The following is a 15,734-nucleotide window of genomic DNA, read 5'->3' on the forward strand; positions in this document are numbered from 1 at the left end:
CTAGCCAGGATAAATCCCAAAGAGCTACACATTCCTGTTTTCATAGTATTTCCTTTGGCATCGGTGTCACTCTCTTTAATGCTCACATGGAATATATCTTATTGTGTGACAACTATAAAGCAGATCAGTGAAGACTGGAAGGAATCAGGGTCATTTGAAGTTCATTATTAATAGAGTTCAGAGTTGCCAGCCCACTCCTGCTGTTAGAGAGTACAGTACAGGAGTCCTTTTGCTTTCAATGCTAACCCTCTTACATTCAAGCTGCTCAACTGGCATCTACTTAAACCTATGCTGCCTTCATCATTTCATTGCTCACTTATGTTTTTCTAACAACCAGCGGTAAATTGATACCTAATTATGAGGTAGGTAGCTGGTCAGATTCTAACTGCAGTTACATTAGTATAACTTTAGAGCAACCATCCTGAATTCAGTGAAGTGACTCCAGGTTTATACTGGTGCAAGTGAGCGAAGATTCTGACCCAGTAAGTTTTTATTGAAAGTGCCTGCCGGGGTAGTCATCATTTTCCACTCAGCTTATTCTCCCTTTGATCTATTGGCTGATGTAAACATAAAACAGTTTTCATTAAAAAAAAACAAAAAACAAAAAAAACCACCACAACACACCACACACACCTGCATGTCTTCCACCTGTTTTTTCTATTATTTTAATCAGAAATGTCATGATGGGTAGCTCCCATTTTCCCTTGCATCCTCCAGAATTGTTTGAAGTTTCTCTTTTTTAACATTTTAAAGGCTACCAATTGAAGAAAAACAGCTCTTTTTTCTTTTAACTTTATAAACAGAGTTCTTTTAACTCCTTTAAACAGACAGTTCAAATTATATTGAAACTTCATGCCAATTGATTTTTTTTTCAGTGCCTGTGTTTACAATTCATCTCAAATGTTTTGGGGTTTCTTGGGCTTTTAAGGACAAACTCGGCTCTCCTTAGTCATGTGAGTAGTTCCATTGAAGTCAATGGAACCACCCAGATGAGTAAGAACTGCATGGTCCGTACATAGCCAAGCCAAATTCTGCTTGCTTACAGTGTAAATCCAGAGTTAATAAATAACATCACAGCAGTTTTTCCAGATTTATGCCAGTGTAACTGAGAACAGAATTTGTCCCATAAACTCCAGAGGATCGTTTAAGAAGGAACCAAACACTGTTAACTTCGGACCCAACATTATCAGACTAGTCCAAATTTGACAAATGCAGAACAAAAATACTTGAATCCTCACCTACGGTTGCAGAGAAGTTAGAGTAGGCAGAGTCATTGGTATATACAAAGGTAGAATTATGGGAAGGAAGCACAGTGAAGTTGTGGATTCTTAGAGCTGGGTGGAACAACAAAAGAAAATAAGCAAAACAATGAATAAACACAAAATCAATATGAATTGTCCAGTCCATATCTCTCAACACAGCATAGATCAAATATTACTCAGTGGCCCTTTAAACTATAACATTCTAGCCTCCCTCCATCTTTTTTTTCCCTCAAAGGGCTTGTCTACACATAAAGGGTGTTCCACTTTAACAATAGTATAGTTAAAGTGGTATAACTGCCCCCAGTGTGGACACAGTTGTATGTTTTACACCAGTGTAGCTATTCCCTTAGGGGAAGGGAAATAAACTATAACTGCATCCACACTAGGGGATGTATTGGTATAAATATACCAGTTTAAAAAAAATAGTCATCCCCTTAAACCAACATAGTTATTCTGGTACAAAATCTGTGTGTAGACCAAGCCTAAGGGAAACTAACATGGCATTATCAGTAACTTCAAAACAACAGCATCAATTTAAAAAAAAAAAATCATATTTTGGTCTGCAGATATTTTACCGATATGTTAAAAGCCCTAAATTATAAGTTATTACAGAAAAACATATTTCTATTGTTTTAATTTGCTTATTTTGTACATTTGACAGCATTTTGTATGCAGTCATTTTCACTGTTTGTCCTGAATAGACAGTTAAGACTTGATTCAAAGCCCATTGAAATCAATGGAAAGACATTTGTTGACTTTGAATCAGTCCCAAAATCAGTGGAGTATTTCATATAGCAAAAGAAGAGAAAACATAGCAAAAATATCAAGGTAAAACTGCAGGAAAAAAGTTAGCAAGGGGACAAAGGTTCAGATGTAGGACCTGAAAATACCTTTAAACCCTTTAGATTGTTTTTAATTTGCTAGATTCCAAATCAATGATGTCCCTTTAATTTCCTCAGTCAATTCTGCCATTAGGATATTACCACTATAGACCTGAGATAACAGCCAGTCAGTATGGAAAGTGCACAAAAATAACCTAATTTGGTGATACTGACTCCCACAACAGTGAGCTGTTGAGAGGTATGAAACTGGATTCCAGCCACACAATGACTTCAACAAATAAAATGGATTAACATGAAGGACAAGATTATGATGCTCCAAGGTTTTATGAGACGAGACATGGGATGAAAACAATTGCATGAAATTACAAGTGGAAAAAATAATGTGAGAGACTCTAGCAATGAATAAAAGAGTTGCGTAATCATAGAGTGGTATCAAAAAGCAGGAAAATGGTCACCTGCAGTAGAATACAGCAATAAAGAAAACCTTTCTTGTGTCTCAGAGTCAGCCTTCAGATGCAGGCATGCAACTCCCATTGAAGTCAATGGGAATTATATGCACGTATTGGAGGATAGAATAAAAGCAACTGCAAACTAAGAAAATGGATTATCTACAACAACATTATGGAAAGAATTCAACATTAAAAAAAAACAACACACACACACAAAAAGAACAAACATTTTCAGGTGTTTTTGGCATCCTTCCAGAAAACATACTGTGGTCCAATCCTAGAAACCTTCACTCACATGAATAATCCTTATTCAAATAGGTCATCCCACTGATTGCAATAGAAATGCTCATGTGAGCAAGTGTGAGCAAGATCAGGCCCTATAAATTGAACTATTCGAATATATGCTTGAAATGGCTTCTGAATTTCAGCAGTTATTGTTCCTTTTGAAAAAGAGCACTTCCTAGCCTCAACTATGTATTTCTTGCTCTTATTAATTATTATTATTATTTAAGAGCTGCATTTCAGGTTAGCTTTCACAACACCTAAGTCCCTTTGTAAATCTAGCCCAGGGCCTACAGGGCCTTATTGTAAATCAATAAGAGTTAGACACCTAACTCCTTATGGACTAGTGAAAATCCTGCCCATTCTATGTATTTGTGCATGGGCAAGTATATACCAAAGCAACTGACAATAATATGATTTTAATGACACTTTGGAACACCCAATAATTTCTCTTCATAACCGTAAAAATGTGTAGGTTACTCATAAAATGTCTGAGAATACTTTGAAAAAAATCACAGCTTTGAAATGCAAAATCATTTGGATTGTCAAAAAATTTGATGAATAAGTAGATCTCAGCTGCCATGGCTTTAGCTCTAACCTATTTAGCTTTCATATCTCCAGCTCCCTTGCTACTTACTGACTCTCACAAATACTTATGTTACGGTCATTGTCACGAGTCCTGCTTCTACCTCCATTTGTATCCCGAAACTCATGGATTCCATCCATATCTTCCAGGGGCCAGTAGTGGGACGCTGTCTGTAAAACTTCAAACCCTTTCAAGGAAACACAGATTTTAAAAGGTCAGAAACACAGGAAAACAAGTCTCCGCAGATGCTTCAATGTAGAAACCAGAAAAAGAGTGGGATCAAACAGTTAGGCAAAATAAAACATTTTATGTAAACTATGCACTGCACACAAGGAGCGAGCATTTGAAATAAATCAAAATAAATAAATAGCAACGGGGATTAAAGCCATGTGTTATGCAACAAGATTTCTGACAGCGCATTGCAGGGGACCTGCGTTTTAAAAAGTTGTGTACTTATTCTACTTTCACTGCAGTAGAAATAGGCTATGGCCTAGTGGCTAGGGAGGAACTTATAGACATTGTACATCTTGATTTTAGTAAGGCTTTTGATATAGTCCGGCATGACACTCTCATAAGCAGACCAGGGAACTGTGATCTAGATGAAATTACTATACGGTGGGTGCAAAACTGGTTAAAAGACTATATCAATTGTTTGCTGTCAAATTGGGGGGGATGTATCTAATGGGGTCCCATAAAGATCTGTGCTGGGTTTATTACTATTAAATATTTTCATTAATGATTTGGATAACGGAGTAGAGAATAGGTTTATAAAATTTGTGGATGACACCAACCTGGGAGGATTCACTAGCATTTGAAGGACAGGATTAGAATTTAAACCAACCTTCACAAATTGGAGGATTGGTCTGAAATCATCAATTCAATAAAGACAAGTGCAAAGTACTACACTTAGGAGCGGGGAATCAAATGCCCAACTACAAAATGGAGAATAACTGACTAGGCAGTAATCAGTTACTGAAAAGGACCTGAGGGTATAGTGAATCACAAATTGAACAGGAGCCAACAATATGATGCAGTTGCAAAAAAGGCTAATATCATTCTGAGTTGTATTAACAGGGTGTTGTATATCAGACACAGGAGATGGTTTGCACCAATGAGGCCTTAGCTGAAGTACTATCTCCAGTTCTGGGCACCACACTTTTGGAAAAAATTGTGGACAACTGGAGAGAGTCCAGATGAAAGCAACAAAAATGATAAAAAGTTTAGAAAACCTGACCTATCAGGAAAGGAAGGTTAAAAAAAACCTGGGCACATTTAGTCTTGAGAAAAAGAAGACTGATGAGGGACCTGATAAGGCTTCAAATATATCAAGGGGTGTTACAAGGAGGACAGTGATTAGTTGTTCTCCATGTCCATTGATGGTAGGAAGCAAAGTAATGGGCTAAATCAGTAGCAAGGGAGATTTAGGTTAGATTTTAGGAAAAGACTTTCTAAATATAAGGATAGTTAAGCTCTGGAATAGGCTTCCAAGGGAGGTTGTGGAATCCCCATCATTGGAAGTTTTTAAGAACAGGTTAGACAGACACCTTCCTGGGATGGCCTAGGTTTACTTGGTCCTGCCTCAGCATAGGGTCCTGGATTAGATGACTTCCTCATTACCTGTCCAGTCCTAGATTTCTGATTCTATGTTGCATAATGATAGAAGGCCTGATCCTCAGCTGGTGGAAATCAGCACGGCAGTACTGAAGTCACATTCTGACTTATACCAGCTGAGGATCTGGTCCTAATATTTTAATTTAACAAATACATTTCTATATTTCATGCACCCCCTAACATTACCATAAAGCTTAAGCCACAGTATTTAGATCATTTTAATGACAATATCCAGAGAGGGCCCAAATGTCATACAGGGCAATGCGCAGAATGGCAGTTTCCTTTCTACAGCACTCTTTCTCCTTTTCTTACACCTGTGGGAGCCTCTCCACACGTGTTCCAGCTCTGCAGAATTCAAGGCGCATGTGGAAGAGGCAGCTGAGTGCCTTAAGACTCTTCCTATATCCCCAAAACCCACAGGGGAAGGCAGCACAAGTTAACACACCTGCAGGCTATACTGATCTGTTCGGTTTTCACCTCTATCCTGTGAAGACCTTCCTCTACTGATGGGCGCTGAGCAACCACAGTAAATTAACTGCTGGAAGAATGGATTCTGCAGGGGCCATGTTGTCCAGGTTTTGGGGCAAGCTAGGGAGGTGGAACCCAGCAGCAGAACTATAGGCAAGGGACATGCCATGGGGATTTTGGAAGGGTGCACGGGTTAAGGTGTCAGAACCAGACGCTTCACTGGAAGGAGTTTTCTGGACTGGGTCCCAGAATATTTAGTGGCATCGGAAAAGAGTTAAGTGCTCTGCATGCAGCAGCTGCTATTTCTTCAGAACCTTCTTTTCTCCAAAAAGTGAAAAATAAATCTTAAGGCTAATAGGAACATTTTGTTTCCCTAAACATCTTCTTCAGTTGCAGATGGTTACACTGAGCTCCAGGTGGACAAGTTGACAAAAGCAGAACATCTGATGGTTCCCATTTCCCAGTGGCAGACTTATCTCGAGAATCTAATTGATGTCAACTAGAGAACACTTTAGGGAGATGTGAGTTCTCAAGCTGGAGCAGAAGCAGACTTCCCAGAGCAATTAAGTGGTGTGTTAAGGTAACGCTTTATTTTAAGGGTCTAGCATTAATAATAAAGGCAAACACAGATTGTATTTTATGTTATCTTATTATTTGTAAGAAGCTTTTTTATTCCTAGAATAACTAATTTAGCGAGCTATGCTGGAAAGAATGTGTAACCAACCAGAGCAATGAAAGTTGTAGGAGAATGAGACAGTCATGTAGTAAAACCCTCTTGCTATTGCAAATGAGCATTGGTTCTTTTGTTCATCATGGTGGCAAATCATTCTATTGGCATCCGGGTTTTGGAGCTGTGCTCCAGCTCCGCTCCAGCTCCAGGCAAAAACCTGCAGCTCCACTGCTCCGGAGCTGCTCCGTGCTCCAGCTCCGGGCTCCACTCCAAAGCCCTGATTGGCATAAATTAATCTGTTTATGCTTTTTTTGTGGGGTGGGGTGGGGGAAGACATTACAAATCCAGCATTTACAGAGTTTACATTTTTTACTGTTTTTTTCAGTTGTGTTTTCAATTGAATTTGGTGCTAGTTAGGAAGTACCCGAGAGTCAAGTCTTCTATTAAACCACAAAACAGAAACACCAGGAATAGTGGAGCTGGTTGGAACACTTTTGCCAAAATGAAATTTCAGCAACATATGCTCTTTCACTGAAGATGAAACATTTTGCAAAGAACAGAGGGGTAGCCATGTTAGTCTGAATCTGTAAAAAGCAACAGAGGGTCCTGTAGCACCATTAAGACCAACAGAAGTATTGGGAGCATAAGCTTTCGTGGGTGAACGCAAGCATCTGATGAAGTGGGCATTCACCCACAAAAGCTTATGCACCAATACTTCTGTTAGTCTTAAAGGTGCCACAGGACTCTCTGTTGCTTTTTCCAGAGAGTTATCAGTTTCCAATAAACTGTTGTGGGGAAGGGGGAGAGAGAGAGGGAGTAAGATTATAGCTGGCTGGTTAGCTGGGATGCAAGTGATTGAGGTTTGAGTCCCTGCTCTGCTGGTATCGGAGTGATCTGGGATGAAAAACTCTACCCTGAATCAGGCAAAGCAAGACTTGAAGGTAAAAGTCCCACAGCCTAAGCCAGTGCCCTAACCACCAGACTATAGAGCAAGCACACAAAAGTCTTTTCCTTCCAATGCAGAACAAAACAAATTTCGAAACCAGCTACAAGACAAACTGTTGTCTTCCAGTCACCTCAATGGCTAGGTGCCTAGAATCCGCTCAAGCCCCCTACCCAACTGCTCTTTGTCCCATGCATGTCACTGCATCTTCTTCCGTGCTTAGAACCCCCTCACTAGTCTTGCTTGCCAAATGTTCTCCCTATCATTCTTCAGCTCCATGCACAAAACCTAGTACTTCTGCTAGACCTTTCCATGTTATCATCTTGCCTCATTCCTTCCTCCACAAAAAGCAGCAGAGAGGAGTAAAAGAGAGGAAAAACAAAACAAGCCAACTACAAGAAAACCTACCTCCCTACCTTTCATGTATGTGTGTGTGTGTGTGCGCACACACACACACACAAATATATATTATTGTGATGTGTATTTTGGTATTATGTTTGGACTGCACTTTTGAGGCCCAGTTGAAGACTTGGTCCAGCAAACTCTTATTAGCAGGAGTAGTCCCATGTAAGCCAATAGGACTGCTCATATAAGGAGAAGCTCACAAAGGTAAGGAGTAGCTTCACTGGGATTACCCATGTAGTAAAGTACTACTACTGACCCCAGATAAGGGTATCTGGATGATTTCGATCAATAACTCTTGCCTAGAATTTGTTTAGATTCCCTGGCAGTCTCCCAGGGACTAAGGAAGGACAGGGGGTGGGAAACAGAAAGGCAAGTTGAAAACAGAGTGAGAAAAGTAGCCTAAATGAACATACAGTACGTATGCTACCCAAACATTCCAAGGACCTTATAAAACTTGGGTGTGTAAGATAAAACAAACCACAAGCAGATTTTCCCTGGCACTTGCAGCCCATCTCCAATGTTCCATTCACCTTGACAGTGTTACAGGGGTTCAGTCATCATATGGACCCTGGTTTTGGACACAAAGAGGTTTTTTTCATTGTAGACTTGAAGGGTTTTGTCCATCCCTTCTGTCAAACTGTAGCCAGCACAAAGAATGTCTTACTTTAGATTTTGCTCTCCTCTCTGCCCCCTTGACACAATTTCAGAGCTGTAATGCTTGAAGACTGTAGGGGTTTTTTGGATTAGGGAATGGGGCTAATGTGATTGCTAAAAACCACAGCAGACAGGGGGAGGGTTGTGTGAAAAGCAGAAGTGGTAAATTTAGACCTGTGGAACTAAGGCAGCTGCATTTGCTGCAGCCCTGCTTCAAACCTAACCTGCCAGCCCAAGTACTAGCCTGTTTAACCATCCATAGTGTTGTCTAGCACCATTGATCCATACAAGGGACTGGAATCCCCAGCTGCCCTTCTTGCTAGAAACATTTGCAGTGGTCAGAGAACCTCTCTCAAAAGAAACTACAGCATGAGAGAGCATGTCATTGGTACACAGCGATACAGGCATCGATGAGGTGAAATGGTGCCACATGTTACTTTGCATACTTGCAAAACCTATGGCCAGCCCTAGCTGGGAGAGAGAGAAAGTGTTTAAATAGGAAGATAAATCACAAGAGAGAGAGAGAGAGAGAGAGACACACACACACACACACACTTGTGTGATGCCTTGCATCTGAAGAAGTGAGGTTCTTACCCACGAAAGCTTATGCTCCCATACTTCTGTTAGTCTTAAAGGTACCACAGGACCCTCTGTTGCTTTTTACAGATTCAGACTAACACGGCTACCCCTCTGATACTTCACACACACTTGTAATCTGATCTAAGTTCCTGAACAACCAACCAAAGCTCCTGTTCCCCCTGGGAGTTTAGGTGTGAAAAGAATGCCGAGGGAATGAGATATAGGATTAGAAGGGGGCTTATTTTCCTTTGGGTCCCTGAAGCTTTGGCATGTGCCCTAGTTCTGTCTTCCAAGAGCATACACTGGCACCCTCCAGAGGAAATGAGGGCAGCAGCTTTCCAGGGCACCAGGAGAATCTACATGGGCAGATGATGTTGATCCAATTTTTCTATCAGACTTCATGGAAAGCAAGCAACTATCTCTTTGTGACAGCAAACTGGACAAAGCATAGAGCGTGCACACTGGTTTGCAATGCTCCTCTGTGCAGATATCTCCCACTCCCAGTAGCATCTAATTTTCAAATGAGTGAGGAATGAGAAAAGGGATTCAGAGCTACCAGAGAGTAGTCCGAGAAAAACAAAAAAGCCAGAGAGAAAACGAACAGATAGCAATAACTAACTGCATCACAACACGGCACTTCATTATCATTAGCTATATTACACTAGCACCTAGAGGCCCCAACTGAGAGCAGAGCCCCATTATGCAAGACATTCTACAAATGCATCGGGAGAGTCCCTACCCAAAAAGCCTACAGCCCTAACAGACAAAGCTAGGGAGGGGAAACAACCTACCTAGCATCAGACAATAAACTGGTGGCAGAGCCAGGACTAGAATGCAGATCCTTCCGATTCCCCGTCCAGCATCTTATGCATTAAACCGCACCGCCACTCCAGCTAATGACCAATCTATCCTGAGGGGGCTCTAACAACAACAGGTGGAAAACCACTTCTATACCTGCTCCCTTGATTTCCCTTTTGTTTTGTAACAATCATTAAGGAACTGTCTATGCTACGCATGAACCAAGCCAGAAGACCAAATTACAACATAGTTCAAATCCATAGCATAATTTAGGGATTCGAGTGATGCTACATCCCCATACTAGGTTTCCGTACAACAAAATTGTAACTGTTCTATAACCGGGTTGCCCAATATATAAAGTTGAACTAAAACCTATGTTTCTTATATTGCTTCACCAGCTAAAGGTTGACCAGCCTTATCTATGGGAATTGAGACCATGCGTTAACATTTGCTAGATGAAGGAGAAACAAAAGAAACTCGCAGGAGCAAGGGCAATAATTTAGGCATGCTGTAATTACAAATGAGATAACAAGGCAGGGGTGGGACAGACGTATTGCAATAGCACCATAGAGCTTTTCCTGCTATTAACAGGATTTTATTTTGAAAGTAAGTACAGATGGGTAGGAATTAAAAGCACAAGGCAGTATGTGGATTGGTTAAAGAGTAAGATTGTACTTGTACACCACCATGAGGTTAAACTATTTGTGTGAACGGAAGATCTTTCCAGTTACAGACACACAAAATAAGTCTGAGTGATTTTTGCATTGAAAACAGATGACTGGAGCTCAGAAGAAAAACATGCTTAAATTCAGTCCTGAGCAAATTACATTTAAATCGTAAAAGGCTTTTTTTTTTTTTTAAATAAGAAAGACTGAAGCTATGCAAATACACCGTAAAGTTTACAAACTGGCATCTCTAGCTGTAAGTCAGCAAATTTGAAGTGCTGCATGCTAATGCAGACTGATTCAAAGAGCATCTCAAGGTAAAAAAAAAAAAATAATAAAGTTGTAAACAAATTCTCAAAACACAATGGTTTGCAAACCACTGCGTGTAAATGCAAGCAGCATTTCTTTTTGTACTTGTTTATGCAGAATGTCAGTGTACCGAGAACTGCAATTGTAATAGATTAAGGTTGTCTAGTATTCTAGACTGATTGCCCTACATTATATTTTTAGTATCGTCCTTATATATGCATGTATGGTGGCTGTTCCCTTGGAACCACAAAGAAAATGAGATGTGCATACCAGAAAGCAAAAGTTTTAGTAAACATACTATAACAATTAAGCACAAGATGGTAGTAATAATAATGATAAAACAAAAAATTCCTTACCTGGGTTTTTGGATAGCCGTGAATTGTTTCCATACACCTGCACATAAAACAAGAGATTGTGAAGTAAACATATCGATAAAAGGAAATCCAAGTACATTTTAATGTTAATCATGTTCCGAATATTACCTGATATTTAGATTGAAATAGAATCAGCAAGGAATAATGACAGAGCAGAGACAACAAATTGTTCATGGTCTTTTTGAGGTTAAAAGTGCAACTGAGAACAAATTCCTGTGAGATTTCAATCACAAACACAAGTTTTCCTTTGCCACTTTGTTTTCTTTTAAAAGGGGCATTTTCCACACAGGTTCAAGATGTCCATTCCTTCAGTAACAGTAAAATATGCTTCCAGATCCTTCAGAAATATTTGCCTCCTTCAAACTTGGATTCCTTTTGTTATTCATGAATATATTACTATGATTAGAGCAAAATTATATGATGAAATATATTAGTTGCAAAAATGTACAGTTCCACGGGAAAAAATGCATATAATTCTGCTGCAATTGGTGCCAAAAAAGAGAGATCTTATTTTTCAACTTTTGCTTTCTATCGTTGTCTTTTACTTTCAACTGTTTTCACTTTGTCAAAGATCCGAAGTCAGTTTTGGTTCTTCAATTAAAAAAATACCTCTTTATTGTACATAGGACAAACTCCCACTATTTCCTTAGGAAGTGGATTGAAATGAGTTGCTAACTTCTTGCTTGTCTGACTCACGTTTGCACCTTCATCCAAGATCTCTTTGGGTGGAGAGAAAGTCTGAGTGATGTCATGCTTTCTTCTCAAACTTTGTCCCATTCTCGTACTCTATTTATATCATGTTGCTGCTGTCTCCTTTCTGGGTCCTAACACCAGCCTGCTAGGAACATGTGGAAATAAGTCAATGTAGTTCAGAAAACAGATTAAAGAAACCACTGTCAAAATTGTTTCTTGCAAGTTTGCACACTGAAAGAAGAAACAAAGCCAGTACAGATATTAATATTTCAAATTATTAAAAACCATAAAATAGGTTTGGGGCACAAGTTTTGTGAGACAGTCAACAAACCATTTATTATAATAGTTAGCATTTATCCAGAGCTTTTGTCTCTGAGGAACTAAAGTCATGAATATATGTAAGGTAGTTAAGCGTCACAGCACTCCTGAGAGATAGGGGAGTTTTATTATCCCTGTGTATAAACAGGGAAATTAAGGCACTGAGAGCCTAACCGTGTTCAGGTCACACAGGAAAGCTATGGAAGATGTGGAAATGGAACCCAGATCTTCTAACGCCAAGATGTGTACATTAGCCACAAGTCCTTCACCCTCAGTTTTGATAGAATAAATTGTACTGAATAGGTTTCCTGAGTAGTCCTTTATCAGAGCCTCGGTTTTATTCTAACCCAGAGGTTCTCAAACTGGGGGTCATGACCCCTCAGAGGGTCACGAGGTTATTAAGTGGGGAGTCACGAGCTGTCAGCCTCCACCCCCAAACCCTGCTTCGCCTCCAGCATTTATAATGGTGTTAAATATAAAAAAAATGTTTTTTAATTAATTGGGGGGGGGTCGCACTCAGAGGCTTGCTGTGTGAAAGGGATCACCAATACAAAAGTTTGAGAGCCACTGCTCTAACCCATACTGTGTGCACTAACAGTCATTTTGGATTTAACATAACATTGATAACTAAAACAGGTTGCAATTTTCATTTTACACTTTTTTGGACAAAAATGGTCTTGTTTCAAAAACAAATTTCCACAGAATTTTGTTTTAAAATTTTGTGGTTTTTCAGAGAAAAGATGAAAAATTTCAGTTTGTTGTGTCCCCCCCCCCCCCCCCCCGCCAAGCCTCTTTCTCCTCCACCTTTTCCTCCTCTTTCCCGACCAACCCCCAGCATATAATGGTATAGCAGAAAACTACCCCTTCCTGCTCCCAAACACCCCTCCCTTTTAGGCCCACCCCCTCCAGACCCTGAACTCTCCTTCACAGGCACGGACTTCTGTTTTTGACAGGGAGCGCGAGCAGCAGGCACAGCCTCAGAGGGGAAGAGGTCGAGCGGGGGCAGGGCCTTGGGGCGGAGTGCAAGCAGAGTGGGGGGGTAGGGCCATGGTCCAGGTGCTGGGGCCCACAAAAGATTAATCTGGCCCTGTGGGTGCCGAACATCCCCTATTTTTTTTGGTGGGTGCTTGAGCCCCGGAGCTCCCACAGAGTCGGCGCCTATGCCCTCCTTGACTCACCCAGTTCTCGCAAGTGTACAGTGCTCACTTTATATTCTTTTTTATTACAAATATTTACACTGTAAAAATGATGAACAAAAGAAATAGTATTTTTCAATTCACCTCATATAAGTACTATAGTGCAATCTTTTTATCATGAAAGTGTAACTTACAAATGTAGATTTTTTGTTACATAACTGCACTCAAAAACAAAACAATGTAAAACTTTACAGCCTACAAGTCCACTCAGTCCTACTTCTTGTTCAGCCAATCGCTCAGACAAATAAGTTGTTTACATTTATGGGAGATACTGCTGCCTGCTTTTTATTTACAACGCCACCTGAAATTGAGAGCAGGCGTTCGCATGGCACTTTTGTAGCCGGTGTTGCAAGGTATTTACATGTCAGATATACTAAACATTCATATGCCCCTTCATGCTTTGGCCACTATTCCAGAGGACATGCTTCCATGCTGATGCTGTTCGTTAAAGAAAATAACGCATTAATTAAATTTGTGACTGAACGCTTTGGGGGAGAATTCTATGTCTCCTGTTCTGTTTTACTCACATTCTGCCATATATTTTATGTTCTAGCAGTCTCGGATGATGACCCAGCACATTTTAAGAACATTTTCACAGCAGATTTGACAAGACGCAAAGAAGGTACCAATGTGAGATTTCTAAAAATAGCTACAGCACTGGACCCCAGTTTTAAGAATCTGAAGTGCCATCCAAAATCTGAGAGGGATGAGGTGTGGAGCGTGCTTTTAGACGTCTTAAAAGAGCAACACTCAGATGTGGAAACTACAGAACCTGAACCACCACCACCACCAGAAATCAACCTTCTGCTGATGGCATCTGACTCAGATGATGAAAATGATCCAAAGCAGAACGGACCGACACATGTTCATTATCAAGCAGAACCCATCATCAGCATGGACGCATGTTCTCTGGAATGGTGGTTGAAGCATAAAGGGGCATACGAATGTTTAGTATATCTGGCACGTAAATACCTTACACCACCGGCTAAAAAAGTACTATGCAAACACTTGTTCTCAATTTCAGGTGACATTGTAAATAAGAAGCAGGCAGCTGTATCTCCCGTAAATGTAAACAAACTTGTTTGTCTGAGCAATTGGCTGAAGTAGGACTGAGTAGACTGTAGGCTGTAAAGTTTTACATTGTTTTATTTTTGAATGCAGTTATTTTTTGTACATAATTCTACATGTGTAAGTTCAACTTTCATGATAAAGAGATTGCATTACAGTCCTTGTATTAGGTTAATTGAAAAATATTATTTCTTTTGTTTTTTACAGTGCAAATATTTGCAATTAAAAATAAATATAAAGTGAGCACTGTACACTTTGTATTCTGTGTTGTCATTGAAATCAGTCTAGTTGAAAATGAAGAAAACATCCCAAACTATTTAAATAAATGGTATTCTATTATTGTTTAACAGTGCGATGAACCATGCGATTAATTATTTTAATCGCTTGACAGCCCACTAGAAATTATAAACAGCTGCAGCTGAAAATCATGAGAAGAGCTAAAATGTAAAAGAGAAAGAGAGGAATTTACAATATTTGCAAAGAGGCCTATTAAGGGAAAGTAGATGTTTGTACAGAAAAAAAAAATCTGTTAGAATCAAAGCAAACATGTTCACTGGTAGGAATTTGTGTGGAAAGAGCAAACTGTAAACAGATATCAGAGAATATTTGCAAAAAGCAAATCTTAAACTTGTACATGTTATACATTGGAAACCTAATTTGAAGAGTTACAATATTCCAACTGAGGAACTGAAGCAATACTAGGCACCTTTTGAGACCAGTCAAAACTAACCAACCCAACTTGAATTTCAGAAGGCAAATAATCACAGTGAACTGGTCTTGAACAACCTTCAGACCAAACACAATTCACAGAAAGTACCTGGGTGATAATTCTGAACATCAAATAAATTTGTAGATCACTTGCAGACAACCTGAGCAGAAAAATAAACTCAGTCCATTGAATCAATTATTCACTCAGATAGCTCAATTGTGAATAATGCATGAAATTCATCCATTGGTGAAGAGCCAAGTGCATCATATAACACCCGTGGTGCCCCCTTAAGGGAGGAAGTGGTTGGAGCAGCTGAGCAGAGGGGGTCTACATTCTTTGTATGCCAAACTGGTAGAATCGATGACAGCTCTGGATATGCTAGTATACAGGGGAATGCTGGGGGGAATAGTGCAATGAAGGGCCACTGGATCTGAGCTAATGCACCTAGTGGCAGGTGCTGCTACTCCATTGAGTTATTGGCCAAGGAAGGCCATATAGAGGCTGAACTGAAGCCTACTCTGTAGCTGAGTGGGTGGATTTAGTCCACCAGAGTACAGACTGCCTGATTACTCTGTCCATATGAGAGTTCAGAGAATTGCACCCAGCCTTGCAAAATTCTACATGCCCTGAGCAAGTAATTTTTTTAAATGTTAAAGTAAATTTTTTTTCATTATGATCAGTCATGTCACAGGGCTGGCAAGTAGTTTTTGTGCCTGAGGTGGGACATGTTTATAACAATTCTGCAAGGCTTATAATGTATTAGAATGTGTGTCTGTTTTTAAAATTAAACACAAAGATGGTGAGCTAAGGCAATTAAACTTAATTTTCAGTTTCAGCTCTCCTTGTTCACAAC

General features: G+C 39.8%; 1 protein-coding gene and 1 long non-coding RNA gene across 6 annotated transcripts in view; one reads left to right on the forward strand and one right to left on the reverse strand.

Annotated features, from left to right (window-relative positions):
* Positions 1–15,734, reverse strand: part of ADGRD1 (adhesion G protein-coupled receptor D1) — a 259,870-nt gene that overhangs the window by 238,240 nt on the left and 5,896 nt on the right. For 2 of the 5 annotated variants that reach the window (XM_065568585.1, XM_065568584.1), the window contains exons 2-4: positions 11,006–11,732; positions 10,880–10,916; positions 3,525–3,608 (exon numbers count right to left, since the gene is read on the reverse strand). In XM_065568585.1, coding sequence (XP_065424657.1) covers positions 3,525–3,608; positions 10,880–10,916; positions 11,006–11,071 — 187 coding nt within the window. In that variant the 5' untranslated portion in view covers positions 11,072–11,732. Of the gene's footprint in view, positions 1–1,238; positions 1,335–3,472; positions 3,611–10,879; positions 10,917–11,005; positions 11,736–15,734 lie in introns of those variants that run through there. The other 3 variants (XM_065568582.1, XM_065568583.1, XM_065568586.1) reach the window with 3 other exon arrangements.
* Positions 10,176–14,423, forward strand: LOC135975852 (uncharacterized). The gene is made up of 2 exons (XR_010592893.1): positions 10,176–10,531; positions 13,658–14,423. It is a non-coding gene; the product is annotated as an uncharacterized LOC135975852 (long non-coding RNA).

Source organism: Chrysemys picta, chromosome 15, assembly GCF_011386835.1.
Source record: "Chrysemys picta bellii isolate R12L10 chromosome 15, ASM1138683v2, whole genome shotgun sequence".
NCBI classification, from domain to species: domain Eukaryota; kingdom Metazoa; phylum Chordata; order Testudines; family Emydidae; genus Chrysemys; species Chrysemys picta.